General features: G+C 38.7%; 1 protein-coding gene across 1 annotated transcript in view; it reads right to left on the bottom strand.

The window, feature by feature from the left end:
* LOC124116712 (zinc finger SWIM domain-containing protein 5-like) overlaps window positions 1-19,094 on the bottom strand; it is a 43,834-nt gene that overhangs the window by 6,259 nt on the left and 18,481 nt on the right. The window contains exons 2-16 of the mRNA XM_046478150.2: window positions 16,885-16,975; window positions 13,145-13,272; window positions 8,320-8,463; window positions 7,243-7,391; window positions 6,718-6,868; window positions 5,704-5,883; window positions 5,113-5,289; window positions 4,480-4,632; window positions 4,125-4,277; window positions 3,031-3,216; window positions 2,490-2,642; window positions 1,888-2,023; window positions 1,306-1,463; window positions 671-834; window positions 58-205 (exon numbers count right to left, since the gene is read on the bottom strand). Of these exons, the coding sequence (XP_046334106.1) occupies window positions 58-205; window positions 671-834; window positions 1,306-1,463; window positions 1,888-2,023; window positions 2,490-2,642; window positions 3,031-3,216; window positions 4,125-4,277; window positions 4,480-4,632; window positions 5,113-5,289; window positions 5,704-5,883; window positions 6,718-6,868; window positions 7,243-7,391; window positions 8,320-8,463; window positions 13,145-13,272; window positions 16,885-16,975 (2,271 nt within the window). The remainder of the gene's footprint in view (window positions 1-57; window positions 206-670; window positions 835-1,305; window positions 1,464-1,887; window positions 2,024-2,489; window positions 2,643-3,030; window positions 3,217-4,124; window positions 4,278-4,479; window positions 4,633-5,112; window positions 5,290-5,703; window positions 5,884-6,717; window positions 6,869-7,242; window positions 7,392-8,319; window positions 8,464-13,144; window positions 13,273-16,884; window positions 16,976-19,094) is intronic.

Here is a 19,094-nt window from a genome sequence, read left to right as displayed (position 1 = left end):
CTCCCGGTTCCATAAACAAGATGGAGACACTGATGAGGATCAATGAGCGAAACTTACTTGTTGCCTCGATGGGTGCAAACAACTGGAACCAGTTTTGCATGATAGAGATGAGCGCCTGAACTCCAACCTCTGTTGCACACGTCACCAACCACCGCACCATTTCCCGACGTCGCCAATTCAGAGTCATCAATGTCATTCTCATAACCTACACAGACATGGAAGGATGCAAGTAACATGTCTGCAAACATGGCACAGGGAATAATTTTAAGGGAAGTCATCACAAAACATGTTCATTTACTTGATGTTGAGTTACCTCCCTTGCCACAGGCAAGCAGTGATCAAGATATACGTTGCAAGTGTTAGAAATTAAGGGAGGTCCATCATTGATAATTACTGCTACATAGTATATAACTGAATGTGGGGATCCCTGTTATTAATTTAATATGATGGTTATGGCAAGAATCCACTGACTTCCATGTTAATTTTGAAAAACAGGTATGGTCTTCAATACACAGTTTCTGTACTAAAACCCAAGATGTTCATAACCCAAGATGAAAACCACTAATGATATGTTAAAACCATAATTACAGTCACTAGTTGAATTAAAATTTGGTTCAGTTTCAGTTTCAGTTTCAGGCAATTCAAAAGCAAATGGCAGCAATTCTCCTACCTGAAGACCTAGTTCAAATGCGGCATTGAGAGCAGGCATGTGTTTGGAGCCGTCTGGGGTGGTGGCAATCTTGAAGGCATCCTGCGCCAGCTTGTACAGCTGGGAGGAGCTGTGTATGTGCTGCTGGGCGCACTCCAGCACTCGGCGCAGTCGACCGGTGTCACCTGCAACATAACATAACCCACGGCTACAGAAACATACAAGGGGTGCGGACACTCACAGCAACTTGTCCGACAAACACACTCATCAATATGGTCTGGTGCTGTCATTCAGGTTTTCTGAAATCATTTTTACTTACTGTGTGTTCAACTGGGCCAGTATTTCACTAACCCATCATTAATAAATTATTCATAAACACACTTAGATCGAACACAAAATAAAATTGAAAAGTAATATAACCAAATCAACCTCGTCCTCATACAAGCATATTGATCATTTCCCAAACACAGACATTGTTCCCAAATGCATCATCCAAACTAGCTTCACAGGGAATCAAGCAGATTTCCTCTATTTGCCACAATCCTTTACAAATTATTCACTGATAAGAACTGACGTCTGCCAAATTAATCACATTATTGATCTAGTGCAATGTTTTATTCTGGAGAAAGATGGGCAAATGATCACTCAGTACTAACTTTTCGAGGCAGCAAGTAGCGTAGAAGCCAGGTCACACTGCTGTGCCTCCACGTGACTCAAGATGAACCACCGCGGGAAGCGACTCAAGATGGCCGACCCAACATTGTTGATGCCATTGTCAAGGTTCACTTCATCTGTATTCTCCAGCACCGGTAGTCTGAAGTCAAATATTGATTATTAATATCATGACAGCACACAATGTGTTAGTGAAGGAATTGTATTACATCTCCTGCCAGGCAGCTAACACATCTTATCACTGCGCAGGACAACATTGATTTACGCACAATTTATACAATTTCCAGTAAATGGTCCAGAGTTTCCATAATCACATTCTTTCCCCTTCTTCTCCATGGCACACGTTTGGTGCTATTGAACACGGTTTCCAAACTTCATTCAAAACTTTATGACAATAATATTCTTACAAATCCTGTGACAGAAATTTATTGATTTTTTCTTCACGTTGGAATACGTTATTGACACAACAATTAATGCCATAAGAGCAAGGCTGATTGTATTTCATAGATAAAATCGGATCAGTAGCCTTGTCTAAGGGCAGTGACTGGTGATGGGAAGATGCCTACCTCATTGCCCTCATGCCGATCATATAGGCGAGGTCGACATCAACAGGAAGCAAACAGTTGAAGAGGTAGCGAGCAAATGTGTGCATGGGGTAGCTCTCCGGATGGATGCCAACTCCCAAACCACTACTGGGACCCCCTGAAAGATAAATAGTCATGCTTGCATTAAATAGTGCTCAACAATATTAAAGTATTCATAGGTCTGCCTCTCACTGAACTGGTTCTATTTCCTGAGTAAGCAAGTGAGTTCAGTACATTGCAGCAGTGTCATAACCATGGACAAACCTGGGTGCCATTGTACAAAGCAATCTTAGCGCTAAGGTGATCGTAACTCGCATACATTAACATAGACTTATGACAGTCTTAGCTCTAAGGTTGTTTTGTACAATGGCACCCTGGCCAAATTAAAATATCAAAGGCTAGAATACACACAGACACTGAATCTTTAGTGAGTAAACACATAATCTGTGGAGTGTAAACTTCGATATAATAAAACTGAAGAAAACAGCTTCCATGAGCAGGATGTAATGGTCGTAATATTTCTGCAGGATTTGATATTATTGTATTCATGAACCAAAGCCTTCTATTAACAAGTAAACACCTACCTTCCAACAGCAGCGTGGCCTGGCTCTTCATGACGCCAATGATCACCGGGTCCGAGGGAATGTTGTGTAGCATGGACAGCAATCTCTCCTCCTGTTTACACGCCTTCTCCTGAGCGTACAGCCCCGACGGCATGATCCTCTGCTGCCCGAGACCTACACACAAAAATTATACACTGTACAACTGTCAGCAGCTTTGGTGATGTTAAAACTGAGAATAACAATTCATATGTACTAGCATTTGCAGAAACATAGTCCAAAACGTGGGAAAGGATTTCCCATGATATATCAATGTTGGAGGGAGTGTGTGAGTGAGTATGGTTTTACGCCGCTTTTAGCAAGATTCCAGCAACATCAAAGCAACACGGTGCACATGAAAGTAAACAGGCAATATACTACAGGGCAATAATGGTTACCGAGATGATAGTAAACAGGCAATATACTACAGGGCAATAATGGTTACCGAGACGATAGTAAACAGGCAATATACTACAGGGCAATAATGGTTACCAAGACGATAGTAAACAGTTGGCAATAACCATACCTATGAGAGCCACTTCTATGGCTAGAGTGAGGTAGGTTTCCCCGGATACCAATCCTTCAGCAAAGTGTGTGTAGCGCTGTGAGGATGACGACGATGAAGATGACGTTGATGATGATGAAGATGAGGAATGGTTGTTGCTGGAACTGTTGTTGTTGTTACGGGAACTTGAACTTGAAGATGATGACCCTGCGTAAAACAACATTCCATATGAAACACAGTCAAACATCGTCGTGTCGGACTTACTGTTGTCTCGAAGTAAAAGCCTGGTCCCTGTGTACTAGTTCATTAATGATAATTTTTCAGTTGTGTCGAACCTCTGACACTCGAAGTATTTACGTAGGTCCCTTCAACTTCAACTCATTTCTATCTTGACCTTCCCCAGTATCCAAAATAAATGATATCAAGCTTAATGTGATACATATTTCATCAAGCTAGATGTGGCCATGAAATTCTTAAGCATCATGTAAAATGACAACTATCTATGATGAAATATGGATCTATATTAAGGCAGTATAAAGAAGAATGCATGAATAACTCAATACTCAACCTAGACACACACAATATTTCCAGTATATGTTAGTCTGCGTTTATGAATTAGTTTAGCGGATATACAATTACTAGGCCAGAATCATTTTACAACATGCAGGATTCAGACTACGACAAATTAAGATAGTAATATAAGTTTGTCATTCATATAAGCAGTAACATACAATATCACTTCCCTGGGTCATTAGAAAGGATTGTTAATGAACATAAAAATGATTAAATTATTTTTATGATTATTAAACAGTAATCATCAAAAGGAAGAGAACTTATGGATGTCAACTTCTTTATTATAAGGAAGTTAACATCCATGAATTCTCTTCCTAATGTGCATCACTTCTAAATGCAATTTGAGTGAGTGAGTGAGTGAGTATGGTTTTATGTCGCTTTTAACAATATTCCAGCAATATCATGACAGGGGTTACCAGAAATGGGCTTCACACACTGTACCCATGTCTGGAATCAAACTCGGCGTCATAAGTGAACGCTTTAACCACTAGGGCTACCCGACCGCCCCAAATGCCATTCAAAGTAATCGTCATCATTCTCACCACTTCCATGATGTTCATCGGGCCCCAGACATGCCTCCAGCAGGGTTTCAAACAGGACAGAGATGGGGTTCAGGGGGTGACCAATCAGACCAGTTTGATTGACAGGTGGTTGTGACCTTGACCCACATGTTGACATACAAGGATTGGCTGACACTGCAAAAAAACCATTTACAATTATTATATAACCAGAAGCATGACTTGAAAATATTGATGAAGATAATGCCATTAAGTACACATACTTGACAGTCACTTTAAAATATCTTCTGAAACTATTTTACAAAGATTATATCTGTTATTTATTCAGGTAAACTTGATACAGTTTCTGTAGCATCAAGTGAATCGTCTTGACACATACCTATATCTCTCTGCAAGTCTCTGTATCGTTCTTGATTTCTCTTCTGTTCTAACTTCATTGTTCTTACAATAGAAACAGCCAATCGCAAAGCTTCTTTAATGTAACCATGGGAACGCAGGGCATCCACTCTGGCACAAGCTGTAGGTATATGCTCTGCAATTAAAACAAACATATTACTGTCAAATCGACATATGAACATTACTTACATATAATTTTCAGGAAGTTGACCTGACTGAGAAGCTGTATGTTTCAATTGCTGACGACTGTTGTTCATTCATGCAAAGAGTCAACCCTACATTGAGCAGAAGTTATAATATACTACTCAAAACAAATTAAAGAACACATGATATGACCGACTTACTATAGTCATATGAAAAATACTATATGTCAACTTTCAAACAAACCCCAAAACACGTGGTTCTCAGGTGATGCCTCTTTATAAATAGGTCAGGAAAAGAGGCCTAGTTTGGACACTAACCTTTGTAACTTATTACTTGTTCTCTCAGAAACAAAATGCTACCATGCAGGGACATATTACTAGTGTCGTATTGCTGACTGAGAACAAAGACAGGTACTTCTAAACTGACTGTTTCAACTCTTGTTTTCCAATGATGGCTGACACTGAGTACTCACCATGCCAGAGAGGAAGTCCCCGGGAGTCGAAGAGTTTGGAGTTCCATGCATCACGACTGTGGAAATTGTCCTGGTGGACAATCAGTTGTAGGTGTCGGTCTTCCCACGTCAGCTGGCTCGCTTCCTGGGCATGCTGGAACACTGTCCGGGGGCGTGGCCGGGTCTGAGGGGGTGTATCTGGAGACAAAACACACACATAAAAACAAACTGCTACATCATCCTATAGTCTTGTACATGGACACACAATTATCAATACATGAAGTGAGAGTGAGTTACACCGCTTTTAGCAATATTCCAGCAATATCAGGGAGGGGGACACCAGAAATGGGCTTCACACATTGTAACCATGTCTGGATTCGAACCCGGGTCTACGGCGTGACGAGTGAACACTTTAACCACTAGGCTACCCGACCGAACCTTCGATACATAAATCAACCGCACATCCCAGAGGTTACATAGGCAAGGATAACAAATTGACCTCCATACTGATATTTCATAGTTGGCATTCAAATATCAAAGGTAACAAGTAACATTTGTTCTAAATCCATAACAAAATCCTTCATAAAGGTAAGACATAATGTGACTACATACTGTTCGTGCCTCCAGCTAACAGATCCCGGGTGAGGGGGACATCAGGTATTTGCCGACCCCCATCTGCATCCTCAAGGGGGCACAGAGAGTTCCCGATCCACTGGTCCAGGAGGGCACGCCACTGTTCCTTCTCAAGCGGAGAGCAGCTTGGATTTAGCACCACACACACCCATAATGCACCTGAAATAAGTTTCCGTTATAGTAAAAAAACTAAAGTATCCTTTTCTCAAAATATTTCCTTGCTATGAATTTAAAAAATTACAACATGCAATTTACCTAATCTAAGAAGATTATTCCACAGTGTTTGTACAAATTGAGACAAGGTTGATCACATTACAGCAAGCACTGTTAATAAGGACTGTACAGTCGCCAGGGAAATCATGTGGATTTTCAAACAGTCTTATGAATGAGTCCTGGGGTTGGTTGGTTGGTTGGTTGGTTGGTTTGTTGTTTAACGCCGCAGTCAGCAATATTCCAGCTATATGATGGCGGTCTGTAAATAATCGAGTCTGGACCAGACAATCCAGTGATTAATATCATGAGCATCGATCCACGCAATTGGGATACGATGACATGCATCAACCAAGTCAGCGAGCCTGACCAGCCGATCCCGTTAGTCGCCTTTTACGACAAGCATAGCCCCCTTTTACGGCAAGCATGGGTTGCTGAAGACCTATTCTACCCTGGAATCTTCACGGGTTGAGTCCTGGGGTAGCTCCATGGGTACACATGTACCCATCTCCAGTAGCAAGTGGCCCCGGGAAGATCCAGGTTAGAACTGGTCTTCAGCAACCCATGCTTGTCGTAAGAGGTGACTAACGGGATTGGGTGGCCAGACTCACTGACATGATTAATTTCGTAAATCAATGCTTATGATGTCAATCACTGGATAAGCGGGAATATTTCCGAGTGTGGCATTAAACATCAAAGAAAACAAATCCAGCAAAGAATATCACCATAAGGAGGGTTTCCAGATTAACCTGGCACAGTTTCAGTGTACGGGTATATCCTTACCCAGCTCATCCCAGAGTTGTCGGCAGTTGTCAGTCATGGGTGTCCCTTGGGTCTTCCAGACAGTCAGCCGAGGATCAGCCAGGAACTGCTCTGTGATCAGCGTCAACATTCGAGCGCCATTAGAGTCTCGGGCTCGCAACATCTCTCTCACCTGCAAAGTGGAAAGGGATATGATTTCAAAAGTCAAAAAACATATCTCAAAGGGATAATATTTGTCTGACTGGATATGTGATATTGACCTCTATACATTTCGTACCCCACCCGTATATACTACTTCAATGATAGGTTTCAAGCAATTTAACATAACTGATCAATGGTTCTCAAAGAAGTGATCTGATTGTCTGAGTTACAGAACCAAACAAACATGGAGTCTAGTTTTGATTGGAAGAGTGACCTACCTTGGCATCATGGAGGCTAGTTTTTATTGGCAGAGTTACCTTACTTGGCAAACAGGGAGTTACGTTGATTGGAAGAGTGACCTACCTTGGCAAACATGGAGTTAAGTTGATTGGAAGAGTTACCTACCTTGGCAAACATGGAGTTAAGTTGATTGGAAGAGTTGAGGTATCCACCCTGAGAGAGGAATGTGCGAACTTGTTCCCGAACCTGTTCTTCATCCAAATGCCAACTGTTGTCATCATCAATAGATGCGCCTGCTGTAGGGTCCGGGGCACCTGCAACACCGCCACATTATTCTATACGAGTTCCACAACAACTCAAACAATGAGTGAAAGTGCAGTCCAGGACTAAACAACACTTCAATGAGTTCAGGTAGGGTGAGTGCTTGTGCTGAAATCATCAACGCTACAGCCATATTTGTAAATCTGGATTTTCGCAAAACACCCGTGATACATTCACATAATTTTCATCGTTATTTTGCGTTTTAAAACTCAATGGAATCTGTTTGGTCTGATAATAGACTGGTTATTCTCAGGCATTGACATTTTTATATTTATATTTCACTAAAGTTTGCTTATCTCCATTAAAATATACCACACCAGTAGTTAGTGATTATGAAACAGACATTAACAATAAAAATATTCTTCAAAGGCTTTGGTATTGAATTGCAGGCAATTATTATTGTAAAATATGTTCATTTTTCTAAATTATCACATTTACCATTGCTAATGTATGCAACAGAATGCATAATTAACAATAATATTTTCACATATGTAATAGAATAGAGAATCATTATCTCTGAACTCTTTTTATTTCCACAAATGTGATAACACATGTTTCCGTATATAATTTCATAATAAATTGATATTCATACAGTGAAAAATCATGTGAAAAATGTTTGATCATTTATGAAATGTGAATTATTCTACATGGAGACAATGCTAGGATTAATCAATACCAGTGAGGAATGGAGTTTGGCCATCACAGCAGACACATCAATTTTCCTACAAGAATTATCAATACCTGTCAACACAGCTCTCAAGACAAATCTAAATTCAAACTCCTTTGTTGAGCCTCAGAACAACAAATGGACCTGTCACATCACATAAATTTCACAAAGCAAATCCCTACAAGACATTTGCACTCAATGAATATTAACACACTTGTTAGTTTCTGCAATCGACGCTGTGATCAATGACTTACCTGGAAGCATGTTGATTTCGGACATTGCCTGCAAGATTTCATCTGCTATTCTCTGGGCTGTGGGTAGAACATCTGTATGATGTTCTGCGATTAAATACTGGGCAAATTTCTGCAGCTGTTCCCGACTCATCTGTAGAAGTGTTTCTGTAATAGATGGCACACAGAATATGAGTGAGTGAGTGAGATGGGTTTAAGGCGCTTTTAGCAATATCCAAGTAACATCAGAAGAAATGGGCTTCACACATTACCCATGTGGGAATAGAACCTGGGGTTAAGCATGAAAAGAAAACACCATAACCACTTGCCTACCCCACTGTCCCATAGATACTATTAATAGTTAAGCTGAAATGATTAGACACTGAACAGTGTTGAGAAACATTTCACATAATAGATTACCAACTGGTACTTTGTAGTACACTCTCGACATATTGTAGAAAAAAACAACTCAGAATAAATATGTTTTTATTGCAAATATAAGGTTTGTGTGCGTGCTGGTGATGTGCTTCATTCCAGGTCGCTTTATAGACGGGGTATATGATTTAGGGTTGATTTTGAAGGTGGGTACAAGGGAGTTGCCTTATAGGGGGGTCGCATTAAGGACGGCAATATATGGTAAACATACGAATACTGTATGTCATGCTGCACACTTTTCAGTCGATGGTACAGGAAGTCACTCATGCCACTGCACCCCAAAAGTCACCATTACCAACAGCAGTATCAAAACTATCATAATTCTTTTTGGTTTGTTGTTTAACGCTGCACTTAGCAATATTCAGGTTCTATGCAGCAGCCTGTAAATAATCGACTCTGGACCAGACAATCCAATAATTTATGATATTATTAGCAACAATCTACGCCACTGGCATCCGATGACATGCAATCATCCTAGTCTCGGGACTCTCAAGTTGCCTCCTACAACCAGCACAGGTTGCTGGAGATCTGTTCTAACTCCTGTTCTAAATCCCCACAAGGGTTATCATAATTCAAGCCAAGCAATAGTATTAACAGTCATATTACTATCGTTGATGACATATAACTGACATATAGCAATACTGACATCTGAGATAATGGGTATAGCAGCAACTACAAGATCTAACCATCAAATCTTGTATCTTGACCAGACCAATATCTTTTGTTTGTTTTACAAATTTTCCAAACCAGTGTGTCATAATGCATAGGGCAAAAAACAAAACTTTAGCTTGGAACAGGCTGATGATAATCAGCTAAGAAAGAATATCAAAGTGAACCAAATGCCATAGGAATCAGGTTTATATTTAGAAAACACCTGTCAATCAAAACAGTACTTATTTCAGTCTCTTAAAAAGGGTTCAAACAAAACTATTGATAAAGTATTTTTAGTAGAGAGACTAAAACATCACATAAAGACAAGCTCCGGCCATAGTAATTTAAGCAAACATTTTTGTGGTTGATCAAAGGACAATACTAATGCAAATGATGGAATAGACCGAAGCATCAAATTTTCAATCAGCTGTGCAGGGGCACTCTGAGATAGACTGGCTATTAGCACCGACATTTCAACCCTGTTATTAAGTCTGTAACTTGAACCATTTGGCTAATGAGTCCTTCTGATTAAACACACAGACAGCAAGACACTGACTAATGGGGAAATAACAGCAAAACCACATGAAGAAACACCATACTATAGTCCCCTGACCCAAGAATACCCTGTACTCTAAGATGAAAGCAGTTTCAACATTTTGGAAAAGAATTCATATAATTTTAAACCTTAATCATATCAATATCAGATGGATACATGTTATACGATATATTAATGAGACCACAACAGCTCTTCTTGTCATTCTGAATCATGAAGATATTCAAATGTTCTTGTGAAGTGAACTCAATGTGACCTTAATCTATTTCTAGGTTTTCACAATTCAGAATAAACAACTCAAAATAGTGAGGGCAGGATTAAGCATGTATCTAATTATTTGGCCAGGGACCTACATGTCCGACCGTTCATACTGACTCCAACTGATGAAGATGCACAAGACTTTGTAAAATTAATTCAAACAATGATACTCAACTTTTGATGGGGATAATTTTCATCTTTCCATGATACACAAAAATGATTCTCAGAAGTCAAGTGTATATTTACATCGGACATATCTGATTATCCCTATCAAAAGTTAGGTAGCATACAATCACTATTAGCATGATTAGACAAACAATCAGAGTTACTGCTATAGAGGTTTGTTTGTTTGTTTGTTGCTTAACATCATACTCAGCAATATTCAAGATATGATGGTAGTCTGTAAATAATCAAATCTGGACCAAACAATCCAGTGATTGACATCATGAGCATCAATCTACGCGATTGGGATACGATGACATGCATCAACCAGGTCAAGGATACTCCTGGAAGAAACCATCTTAGAGTTTTGTAACCAAAACTTTTTTAGTAAATTGAACCTTGTAATTGACACTATTAAACCAACCTAATGTCCGATTGTTACACAACCAATGTCCTTTAACCAAAAGACTCTCAGTACAATTCTTTTGTATTTCCCAATAAACAGGTGCAGCCAAGCATCAACAAAAATTGATAAATGATAAACTACTTCAACTTTAAATACATTTTATGGGCTTGTATCTGAATCACCAATAATGCATGGAAACAGAATTTAAAACCTATCAATATTATCATGTCTAAAAATACCTACAAACTACCCCATAACAAAAGCTAAGCAATCATAGATATAATTCAGAGAACACGAACTAAAAAAAACGGATTTGCACCTAGGTGACGAGCTAGGTACAAAACAACATGGCCCCCTCTATCTTAGCCTTTACTGTGCTCAGTGAAGCTATGGTGGAAATTCATCTGTAATGTGAAGCTCATCCATTAGTTCCAAGTGGATTAATTTGAAACCCTCCTTCAGAGGACAACCATAAAGCTACATTCAGTTTAAATTAGTTCAAGTGTAAGAGCTCCATAATGAATTTTCAAAGATAAATATTTATGAGCATCCAACATAAAAACAGACGCCACCATAACAAACAGGAACCTAAAGTTTAAGCCAACATCTTTTATTTGATATAGTTTAAAGAGAGTAACCATTTTAATTCTATGAAACTTCACAGCTTAATTGTCACAATATTCTGCCCTTATCGTCTTACAACGTCACAGAGCAATGAAAAAATTTGCAGTTAGTATCATTATCCTTAATTTTCAAAATGGCTGTCATCGTTGAATTTATGGTTTACTGAACCTAAGAACCAAAAAATAATTTGTTGTTGGCATGATAATGCTATACAACTGACACATGCATTAATACCCACTCATCCAGATATTTTGATTGCCTAGGATCTCAAATGAAATGTTTTTCAGCTTTGACATTAATTTTCCAAAATATTTCTGGAGGTTTTTTTCAGATGTTTTCTTGGTAAAAAAGCGTTTGAATTTGTTCGTAAAGTCCATTTCAATCTGCAACCACTAATAAAGAAAATACTGAAGTAATGTAACAATATTATTTCAAATATTGGAAGATCAGTATATGAAATATAATACAGCATAATATTATCATGAAATTGATAACCATTTCCTTTTTTCAACTTTGTTTAATGGATGTCCAAAATATTTGTTTTTAAGATTAACTTAAGTGAGACAAATTCTTTTCAGAATTTCTATTTTTGTCATGCAAAACACATTTATCACAAACTACGTGACAATCAATTTCTTAAAAAATATATTTGCTCATCAGCTTCTTTACTGAGAGGAACATTTAACACCATCCTGCAGTATCAACAACATACATCAGTCTTTAACAAACAACAATGTTTACTTGAAAATGTATTATCTATAATGAGCAGTAAGGAAAACATTACTTGTTATGCAAATAAATCCACTGATAATGCAATCAAACATATTTATTTGTTGACATTAAAATCTTTGCAGACACCGTCTAGTCAGGGTGCACTACTTGTCTATACGTACAAGACACGAAAACAACAAATTCCTGTTAACATATCATGCAAGGAAATCTTAATGTATACTTTTGAACTTGAAGGAAAATTTGATACCATATCCATAACTCTGACACTATAAAAAAACTTATACAAAACTAAAAACTTAATATTTTGGCTCGTTTGGATCAGTTTGTACTGTTTTAAGGAACCCCCATCGTTGACAAAGACAATACAATGGTCGTATTTTGTAAGAAGCTTTCTAAACACAGTGAATGCTTGTTAACCTGATGTTGCTATATGGAAGCAGAATTCTATCCTATATTCTCACATCAGCAAATATCTAGAATGACCCCAAGGATTTTTTCACGTTTTAATAGACAGTAACAACAACACCAGTCTGCAACTTTAGCCACTTGCCTGAAGCCAGAGTCAAGTCAAGTTCAGTTTAATTAGCAAACTCAGCTTATAAACATCATGTAACAGTCTGCAAATTGATCCACTTGTCCAAAGCCTGAGTCAAGTACAATTCAGTTTGGTTTAAGATGAACATATAACACAAAATATACTTAAACTAATACTAAAAGCTACTTCAAGCTTGTAGATTTGTAGTTTTGTCACAGACAGCAATTCTATTATTTGATCAATCTGCAAACAAACATCACAGTATATTGATTCATAGAGGTGCGACAACAGGTGCTTGCGATGGAATCCTATATGTTCCCATAGAAGATGACCAAACATTGTTTGACACACTGGGGCACTATTACCACTTTCAGTGACAAAAAAGAATTCTTCTGCTGAAATCCTATGACACCCTATTTTTAACCATCAGTGTACTTGTTAGTGTAGCCAGATAGACTCTATTGTCAACACAGCCTTCTATGGCAGTACCTACCGGATATCGGCACCCGTAGTTGGACACTGTCTGCTTTCCGTATCCGATACAGTGACAGCGCCACCACATGGTGGCACCAGAATATATCTCGGTTTCCACAGCCACATTTTACAGATGTGATTTTACACCTGAAAAACAAACACATTTGTGAGCAATTCTTAAAAAAACTTAAGTCAAACATATTTACAACAATTTCATAGCACTGAAAATGAATTCCACAACGTGTACTCAAGAGAAGAACTGAACTCCAACCCAAGCCAACTTGACCCCCGGCTTCATATGCTGCCAACTTCATATCGTGTTTTAGATTGGTTGGTTGGTTTGTCGTTTAACGCCGCACTCAGTAATATTCCAGCTATTTGACGGTGGTCTGTAAAAAATTGAGTCTGGACCAGACAAGCCAGTGATTGATATCATGAGCATCGCTCCACGCGATTGGGATTGATGACATGCATCAACCAAGTTGGGGAGCACGACCACCTGATCCCGTTTGTCGCCTTTTACGACAAGCATAGTCACCTTTTAGAGCAATGGCTAACAAATGTCAGTTAAATGTGTTTCAAAGTTTCTATATTATTTGAAAGTCATGTAATACTTGCAACAATATAATTAAACATGAAACATAAACTGCCTTAAAAAAATAAAATAAAACAAAACATAAACCAATAAAGTAATAACTTAACATTGTTCTTTACATTTAAGAATACTAGTCTAATTATTCAGTCATATTTAAGAGTCCTAAACTTTATTATCAAAAGACAATTTTGAATTTTGTTTCCCATCCCATTACACATGTGCTACAATAACTCTTTCAAAATACCCCGACAACAGGTGGTTGCCCCAGAGCTGGATCCATGGTTGAACTTGAATACACATTCAAGTTGAATATTAACTGCCTTTGATGAATTAGAAATAGTCGAAAGACTCTAAAGTATTCCTTTAAAAAAAAACAGATAAAAGGGATAAGTGAAAACACAAAACAGATGCGACGAGACCTAGGAGATAAAGCTTGCCCCTTTATGACAATAAAACTATTTCACATTACGTCATTCCTGTTTTCAAAATGCACGCAGAATTAAACTCAAATAGATCGCCAGAAATCCATCCAACAAAACATTTCTAAATGTCTTTATTCTTATTATTATTGTAACAATAAATGTCTTTATAAACCAGTAAGGATAATAGCCCAGACAGCCATTCAGTATATTCAAACTAAATGCATTTTATGTGCTTGTGTGAACCTCATATCGCCATGTCTCCCATTGTGAGCTGGAAAGTCCTTAGAATGATAACTTGATAAGCGTCCATTGAGATGGAAATGTTTTATTCTTGCTTCCAGATGATTTATATAAGGTTCTTCTCACACGTTTGGTTGACTTCAATCACACTTTCAAACTAACTGTTCGCTTTATAGAAAATATTGATTTTTAGCTTCTCGAATAATTGGAGTTTCAATTCAAGATAATAGACATTCAATGAGCATAATGGCAGAAATATTAACTGCTGAAAATAACCACACAATCCCTTAAACCTGAAATCATATTTTTGCATTTTGAATCATCAGGTTCACAAATGGCCCTAATTGGTTCCTTTGGAAGTGAAAAAAATGTTATCAAGCTTGATAGTTTGCTTTGTTCTATTAGCAGTTGTAATCAACACCATAAATCGCAGGGATCCTGAGACTAAACACATGAATTCTACTTCTGGTTGACAAAATTAATCGCAGTTTGCATCATTTTGTCTGCAAGGCAACCAGTTCTCCACCAAAATCTCATAAATCCATTGTAACAGCAAGCAATTAGTAGGCAACGTCTAATCCAGGCTCAATCATAAGGGTCTTTACATGAAATAAACATTGATAAACGGCAATAAAGTTTGCAAACAAAGCACATCTCCGCTTCAAGGAGTTTGAGGAAAACTAGATATCTCTGCTTCCTTGCTTCTCTCATGTGAAAAATGTTTTTCAAACGCAGTCACCATCACAGCAAGGAACAGCGCCCCCTGTAGGACAGCTTTCTCTACAGCTGAACTACAAACATGGAACGCTTGTTAGCACTTGGATTCTTAGGCTAATAATCCATCTTCCTAATTATACATCATAGACAAATTATAGTGGAGATAACTTTTCATGTACAGCTTAGCAATTTGAATGTGTGAAGTCAGGTGTATTGATGGAATCGTGCATGCTTGACTGGCTACCAAAACATTGTTGAAAATGAAGAGGGCCTCTTGACAGAGTTGTCCCCCTTGCTACACTCCCTGATTCTGGTGAATGGGGTGGTGAATGGGTGGTAGTGTGGGTGATGCTGTAATCATAGGGGGTGGGGCTACATGGTCAATAGCTTCATCAACAGACGGAGACAAGTATGTCATTCAGAGTAAATTGTCACTGACATCAATGGTGTCACATTTCGATTCAATTACAAGTTTTTGTTGAAAACTGATCCTGGGAGAGGTGAACTTGCCACAGATTGGCCATGCTCTAACACTTTTATGATGATTAGAAGCGATTCCTGTTCAACTCCTTACTTCCACATTATAAAGGTGGTCATATCCTGCACACAACACACAGGATAGCTACCATTTAAAATGTCATAAATCTGTTTACGGGGTATTTAATATTTCATTAATATTATCATGTAATAAATTTTAGACCAAACACAAATGGTAGGCTTTGATTTGAAGATTAAGGATCAGAGTCAGAAGATAAATTTATTCTGAAATACTACTTCATATGTTTATTCCTCATTTATCAGAACCAAGACAGAATTTTTAGCAAAGTCCTCAGCATACAGCTAGTGAAGTAACAAGCCACACCAGTGAAGATCCAGATTAGAATTGGTCTTCAGCATCCCATGCTTGTTGTAAGAGGCAACTAACAGAATTGGGTGGCTTGCTGACTTGGTTGATGCATGACATCGTATTCCAATTGCGTGGACTGATGCTTAGGATGTCAGTCACTGGATTGTCTGGCCTTGACTCGATTACTTACAGACTACCGTCAAATAGCTGGAATATTGCTGAGTGCGGCGTTAAACAACAAACAAAAACAAACAAACAAACAAAAGTAATCAGCCAAACATTGATGGTGTAATGAACCAGTTTGTACCAACTCAAGTTTGTACTTCACCCAAAAGAGTACCGTATTTTCTTGAGTATAGTGCGCACATTTTGTTCCAAAAAACACAGCTGTGTAGAAGGGGGTGCGCATTATACACGAATTAATGAGTTTTGATGTTTTTCCCCCATGGAAAGACATTATCGTGAGCACGTAACACCGGAAAAACCATGTCAACAAATCCATACTGAAGTACGTAAATTAATCATGTAATTACACTGTCTGGCAGTAAATCAACCTGTCTGGTGATTTTTTATCTCAAATTTCGAATTTGTACTGACAAAGTTTCTCATCACCTGTTTGTTTGCCGGACTTCACTAAAGGGGTACGGTGTCATTTTTTTTCTGCGCTTGGTATTCAAATTTTTTTCCCAAAATATTGAATCTGCTAGAGGGGGGTGGGCATTATACATGGGTGCGCACTATACTCAAGAAAATACGGTACTAGAATTTGTACTCCACTTAGAAAGTGTAATCCCAAACATAATACTTGTTACATTTGACCACTTTCTAAAAGACTGTGTATTCACAGGTCGTACCACAGTTCATAACAACCCAGTACTGTAGCAAGTTGACAAAATGGCAGGCATAATGGTATACTGTATGTAGACAAGGCAACTCACCTGTCAAAACTTATTGATACTTGGTATGGTTTTTCTGGCTCTGAGAAAAGGGGTTTGGCAGGCTCTGTTATCGTTCCGCTTAAGTGGAAGCCTGAAAAAGAACAAGACAATCTTAAATATGAACAAAGATAAACAGGTACAAAGTCAAGTGTAAATCACATGTGCTAGAAAACAATCTAATTCTGAATGTATGCTGCAGATTCTTTCAATGTTCACAGTTAATAGCAATATTCCAGCTATGAGAGCAGCCTGTAAACAATGGAGTCACACAAACCAGTGATTAATATTATGAGCAATGGCCTACACCGTCAGGCTACGAGGACAGGCAATCACCGAAGTAACAGGGTGTGGCCACCCAATCCAGTTACTTCTTACGACCAGCCTAGGTTGCTGGAAAGCAGTTCTAACCCTTAATCCCAATTGAGTGATTCCTGCAATGAATGGCTCTTTAGAATACATATCACATTTCTCAAAAGAACAAATACAATTATGACATACATTCCTCCACGGCAGTCGTGGTATTTCAATAACATGCATGTCTTCGTTAAGGGCTTTACACACTTAATCCAACTATGGAGGCACTGGGGTAGCCTAGTGGTTAAAGCATTTGCTCGTCACACTGAAGGCCTGGGTTCTGTTCTCGACATAGGTTGAATGTGTGAAGCCATTCCTGGTGGCCCCCGACATGACATTGCTGGAATATTGAAAAACCCACTACACTAACTAAAGCAACCAGCTGTATGTTCTAGTAACGTCTACTAAAATGACAAACAGAAATATCTTAAAGTGACAAATACTGCCTAAAATATTTTGTAGCATTTCCATAGCAACACAACAGGACATAGATAAACTATATTCATAAAAATTATAGAAACCTGAAGCTCTCGACACTCCACTTTCCACTCTGTTCAAACTATCCCATCACATCATCATAAAGATAACGCTCCTAACATAGCCAGCCCCTTGTATTCACTTTTAACAGACTCACATTGCTTCATGCATGTCAACATCCTAATTGGCATTCTGATAAGGGATTGTTAGAGTAATTTCCACAATTCACAATGCCCAATATGCAGTGGCTGTAACGCTAGTAGACCCCAGCGGCACACCGGCCTACACCTGGTCCTGAGTGCGCAGGGCCCTGACTGTTTGTAGCGCCACAACCATCGTAATGACATCCTTTAACAAAGACTTACAACTATCGTAAAACTACAAACACATTGAGTTTCGGATGATAACAAACATCCCAGGAATCCTACATTTCTTTCATTTCCAAAGCATTAGAAGCACTACAAGTGGGTGAATTGGGTCTAACGCTTCTTTGAATACATGTATGTGGAACAGTATATTAACAATATCACAGCCTTATGTGGAAGGTCCTAAGGTGACACAGTTCATAGATGTTTACCGTTTTGTGGAAACCATCAATTTCTTGGACGGTGCAGAAAGACCAAGGATCACGACCTCGGTAGATATGGGACTGAACCTATGAAAAGTAGATCCTGGTCTTAAGGAATAAAATACGCAGAGCCAATTGCAGCAAGGATCAATTTCTTGACCTCATATGTTTTCTTCCACCCATTTATACAAGAGTCATAAACTGATTCCAATTACAATGCTAATTAAAAAGGACCGCCTCCGTGGTCTTGTGGTAGAGCGTCCGCCCGGAGAGCGGAAGGTCCGGGGTTCGATCCCCGGCCGCGTCATACCAAAAGACGTTAAAAGATGGTACTTGTTGTTACCCTGTCTGGCGCTCGGCATTAAGGGGCTAAAACAAGGACTGGTCGGCTCGGAGTCAGTATACTGTGTCTGAGTGGGGTATTCATGTTAAACTGCAGCATGGTATCTCAGTGAGCTAGCACTATAAATCGGCATCAGTCCGGACTAGTACAAGCAGCCACACAAACACACACACGTACATGCACGTCGCTATATAAGTGTAATAATCTTGGACGCGACGTTAAATCCAATTTCACCTCACCAATTAAAAAGAGCACACATGTCTTTTTCAACATGTTCAACAGGATCGAGGCCTTGAGTGACTATTGTTTACTGAATGGATGCAGTGAGGTCTAGAGTTTTAACCTAGAGTAGGTAAACGTGTAGAACAAAAGAATAAAGAATTGTTGCTATCTTTTTCAACATGTTCAACAGGGTCGAGGCCTTGACTGACTATGGTTTACTGAATGGATGCAGTGAGGTCCAGAGTT

The sequence above is a fragment of the Haliotis rufescens genome, unplaced genomic scaffold, assembly GCF_023055435.1.
Source record: "Haliotis rufescens isolate VD_foot unplaced genomic scaffold, xgHalRufe1.0.p SCAF_2, whole genome shotgun sequence".
NCBI classification, from domain to species: Eukaryota; Metazoa; Mollusca; class Gastropoda; order Lepetellida; family Haliotidae; genus Haliotis; species Haliotis rufescens.
The sequence above is the reverse complement of the archived record's forward strand: the minus strand, read 5'-3'. Positions and strand labels throughout refer to the sequence as shown.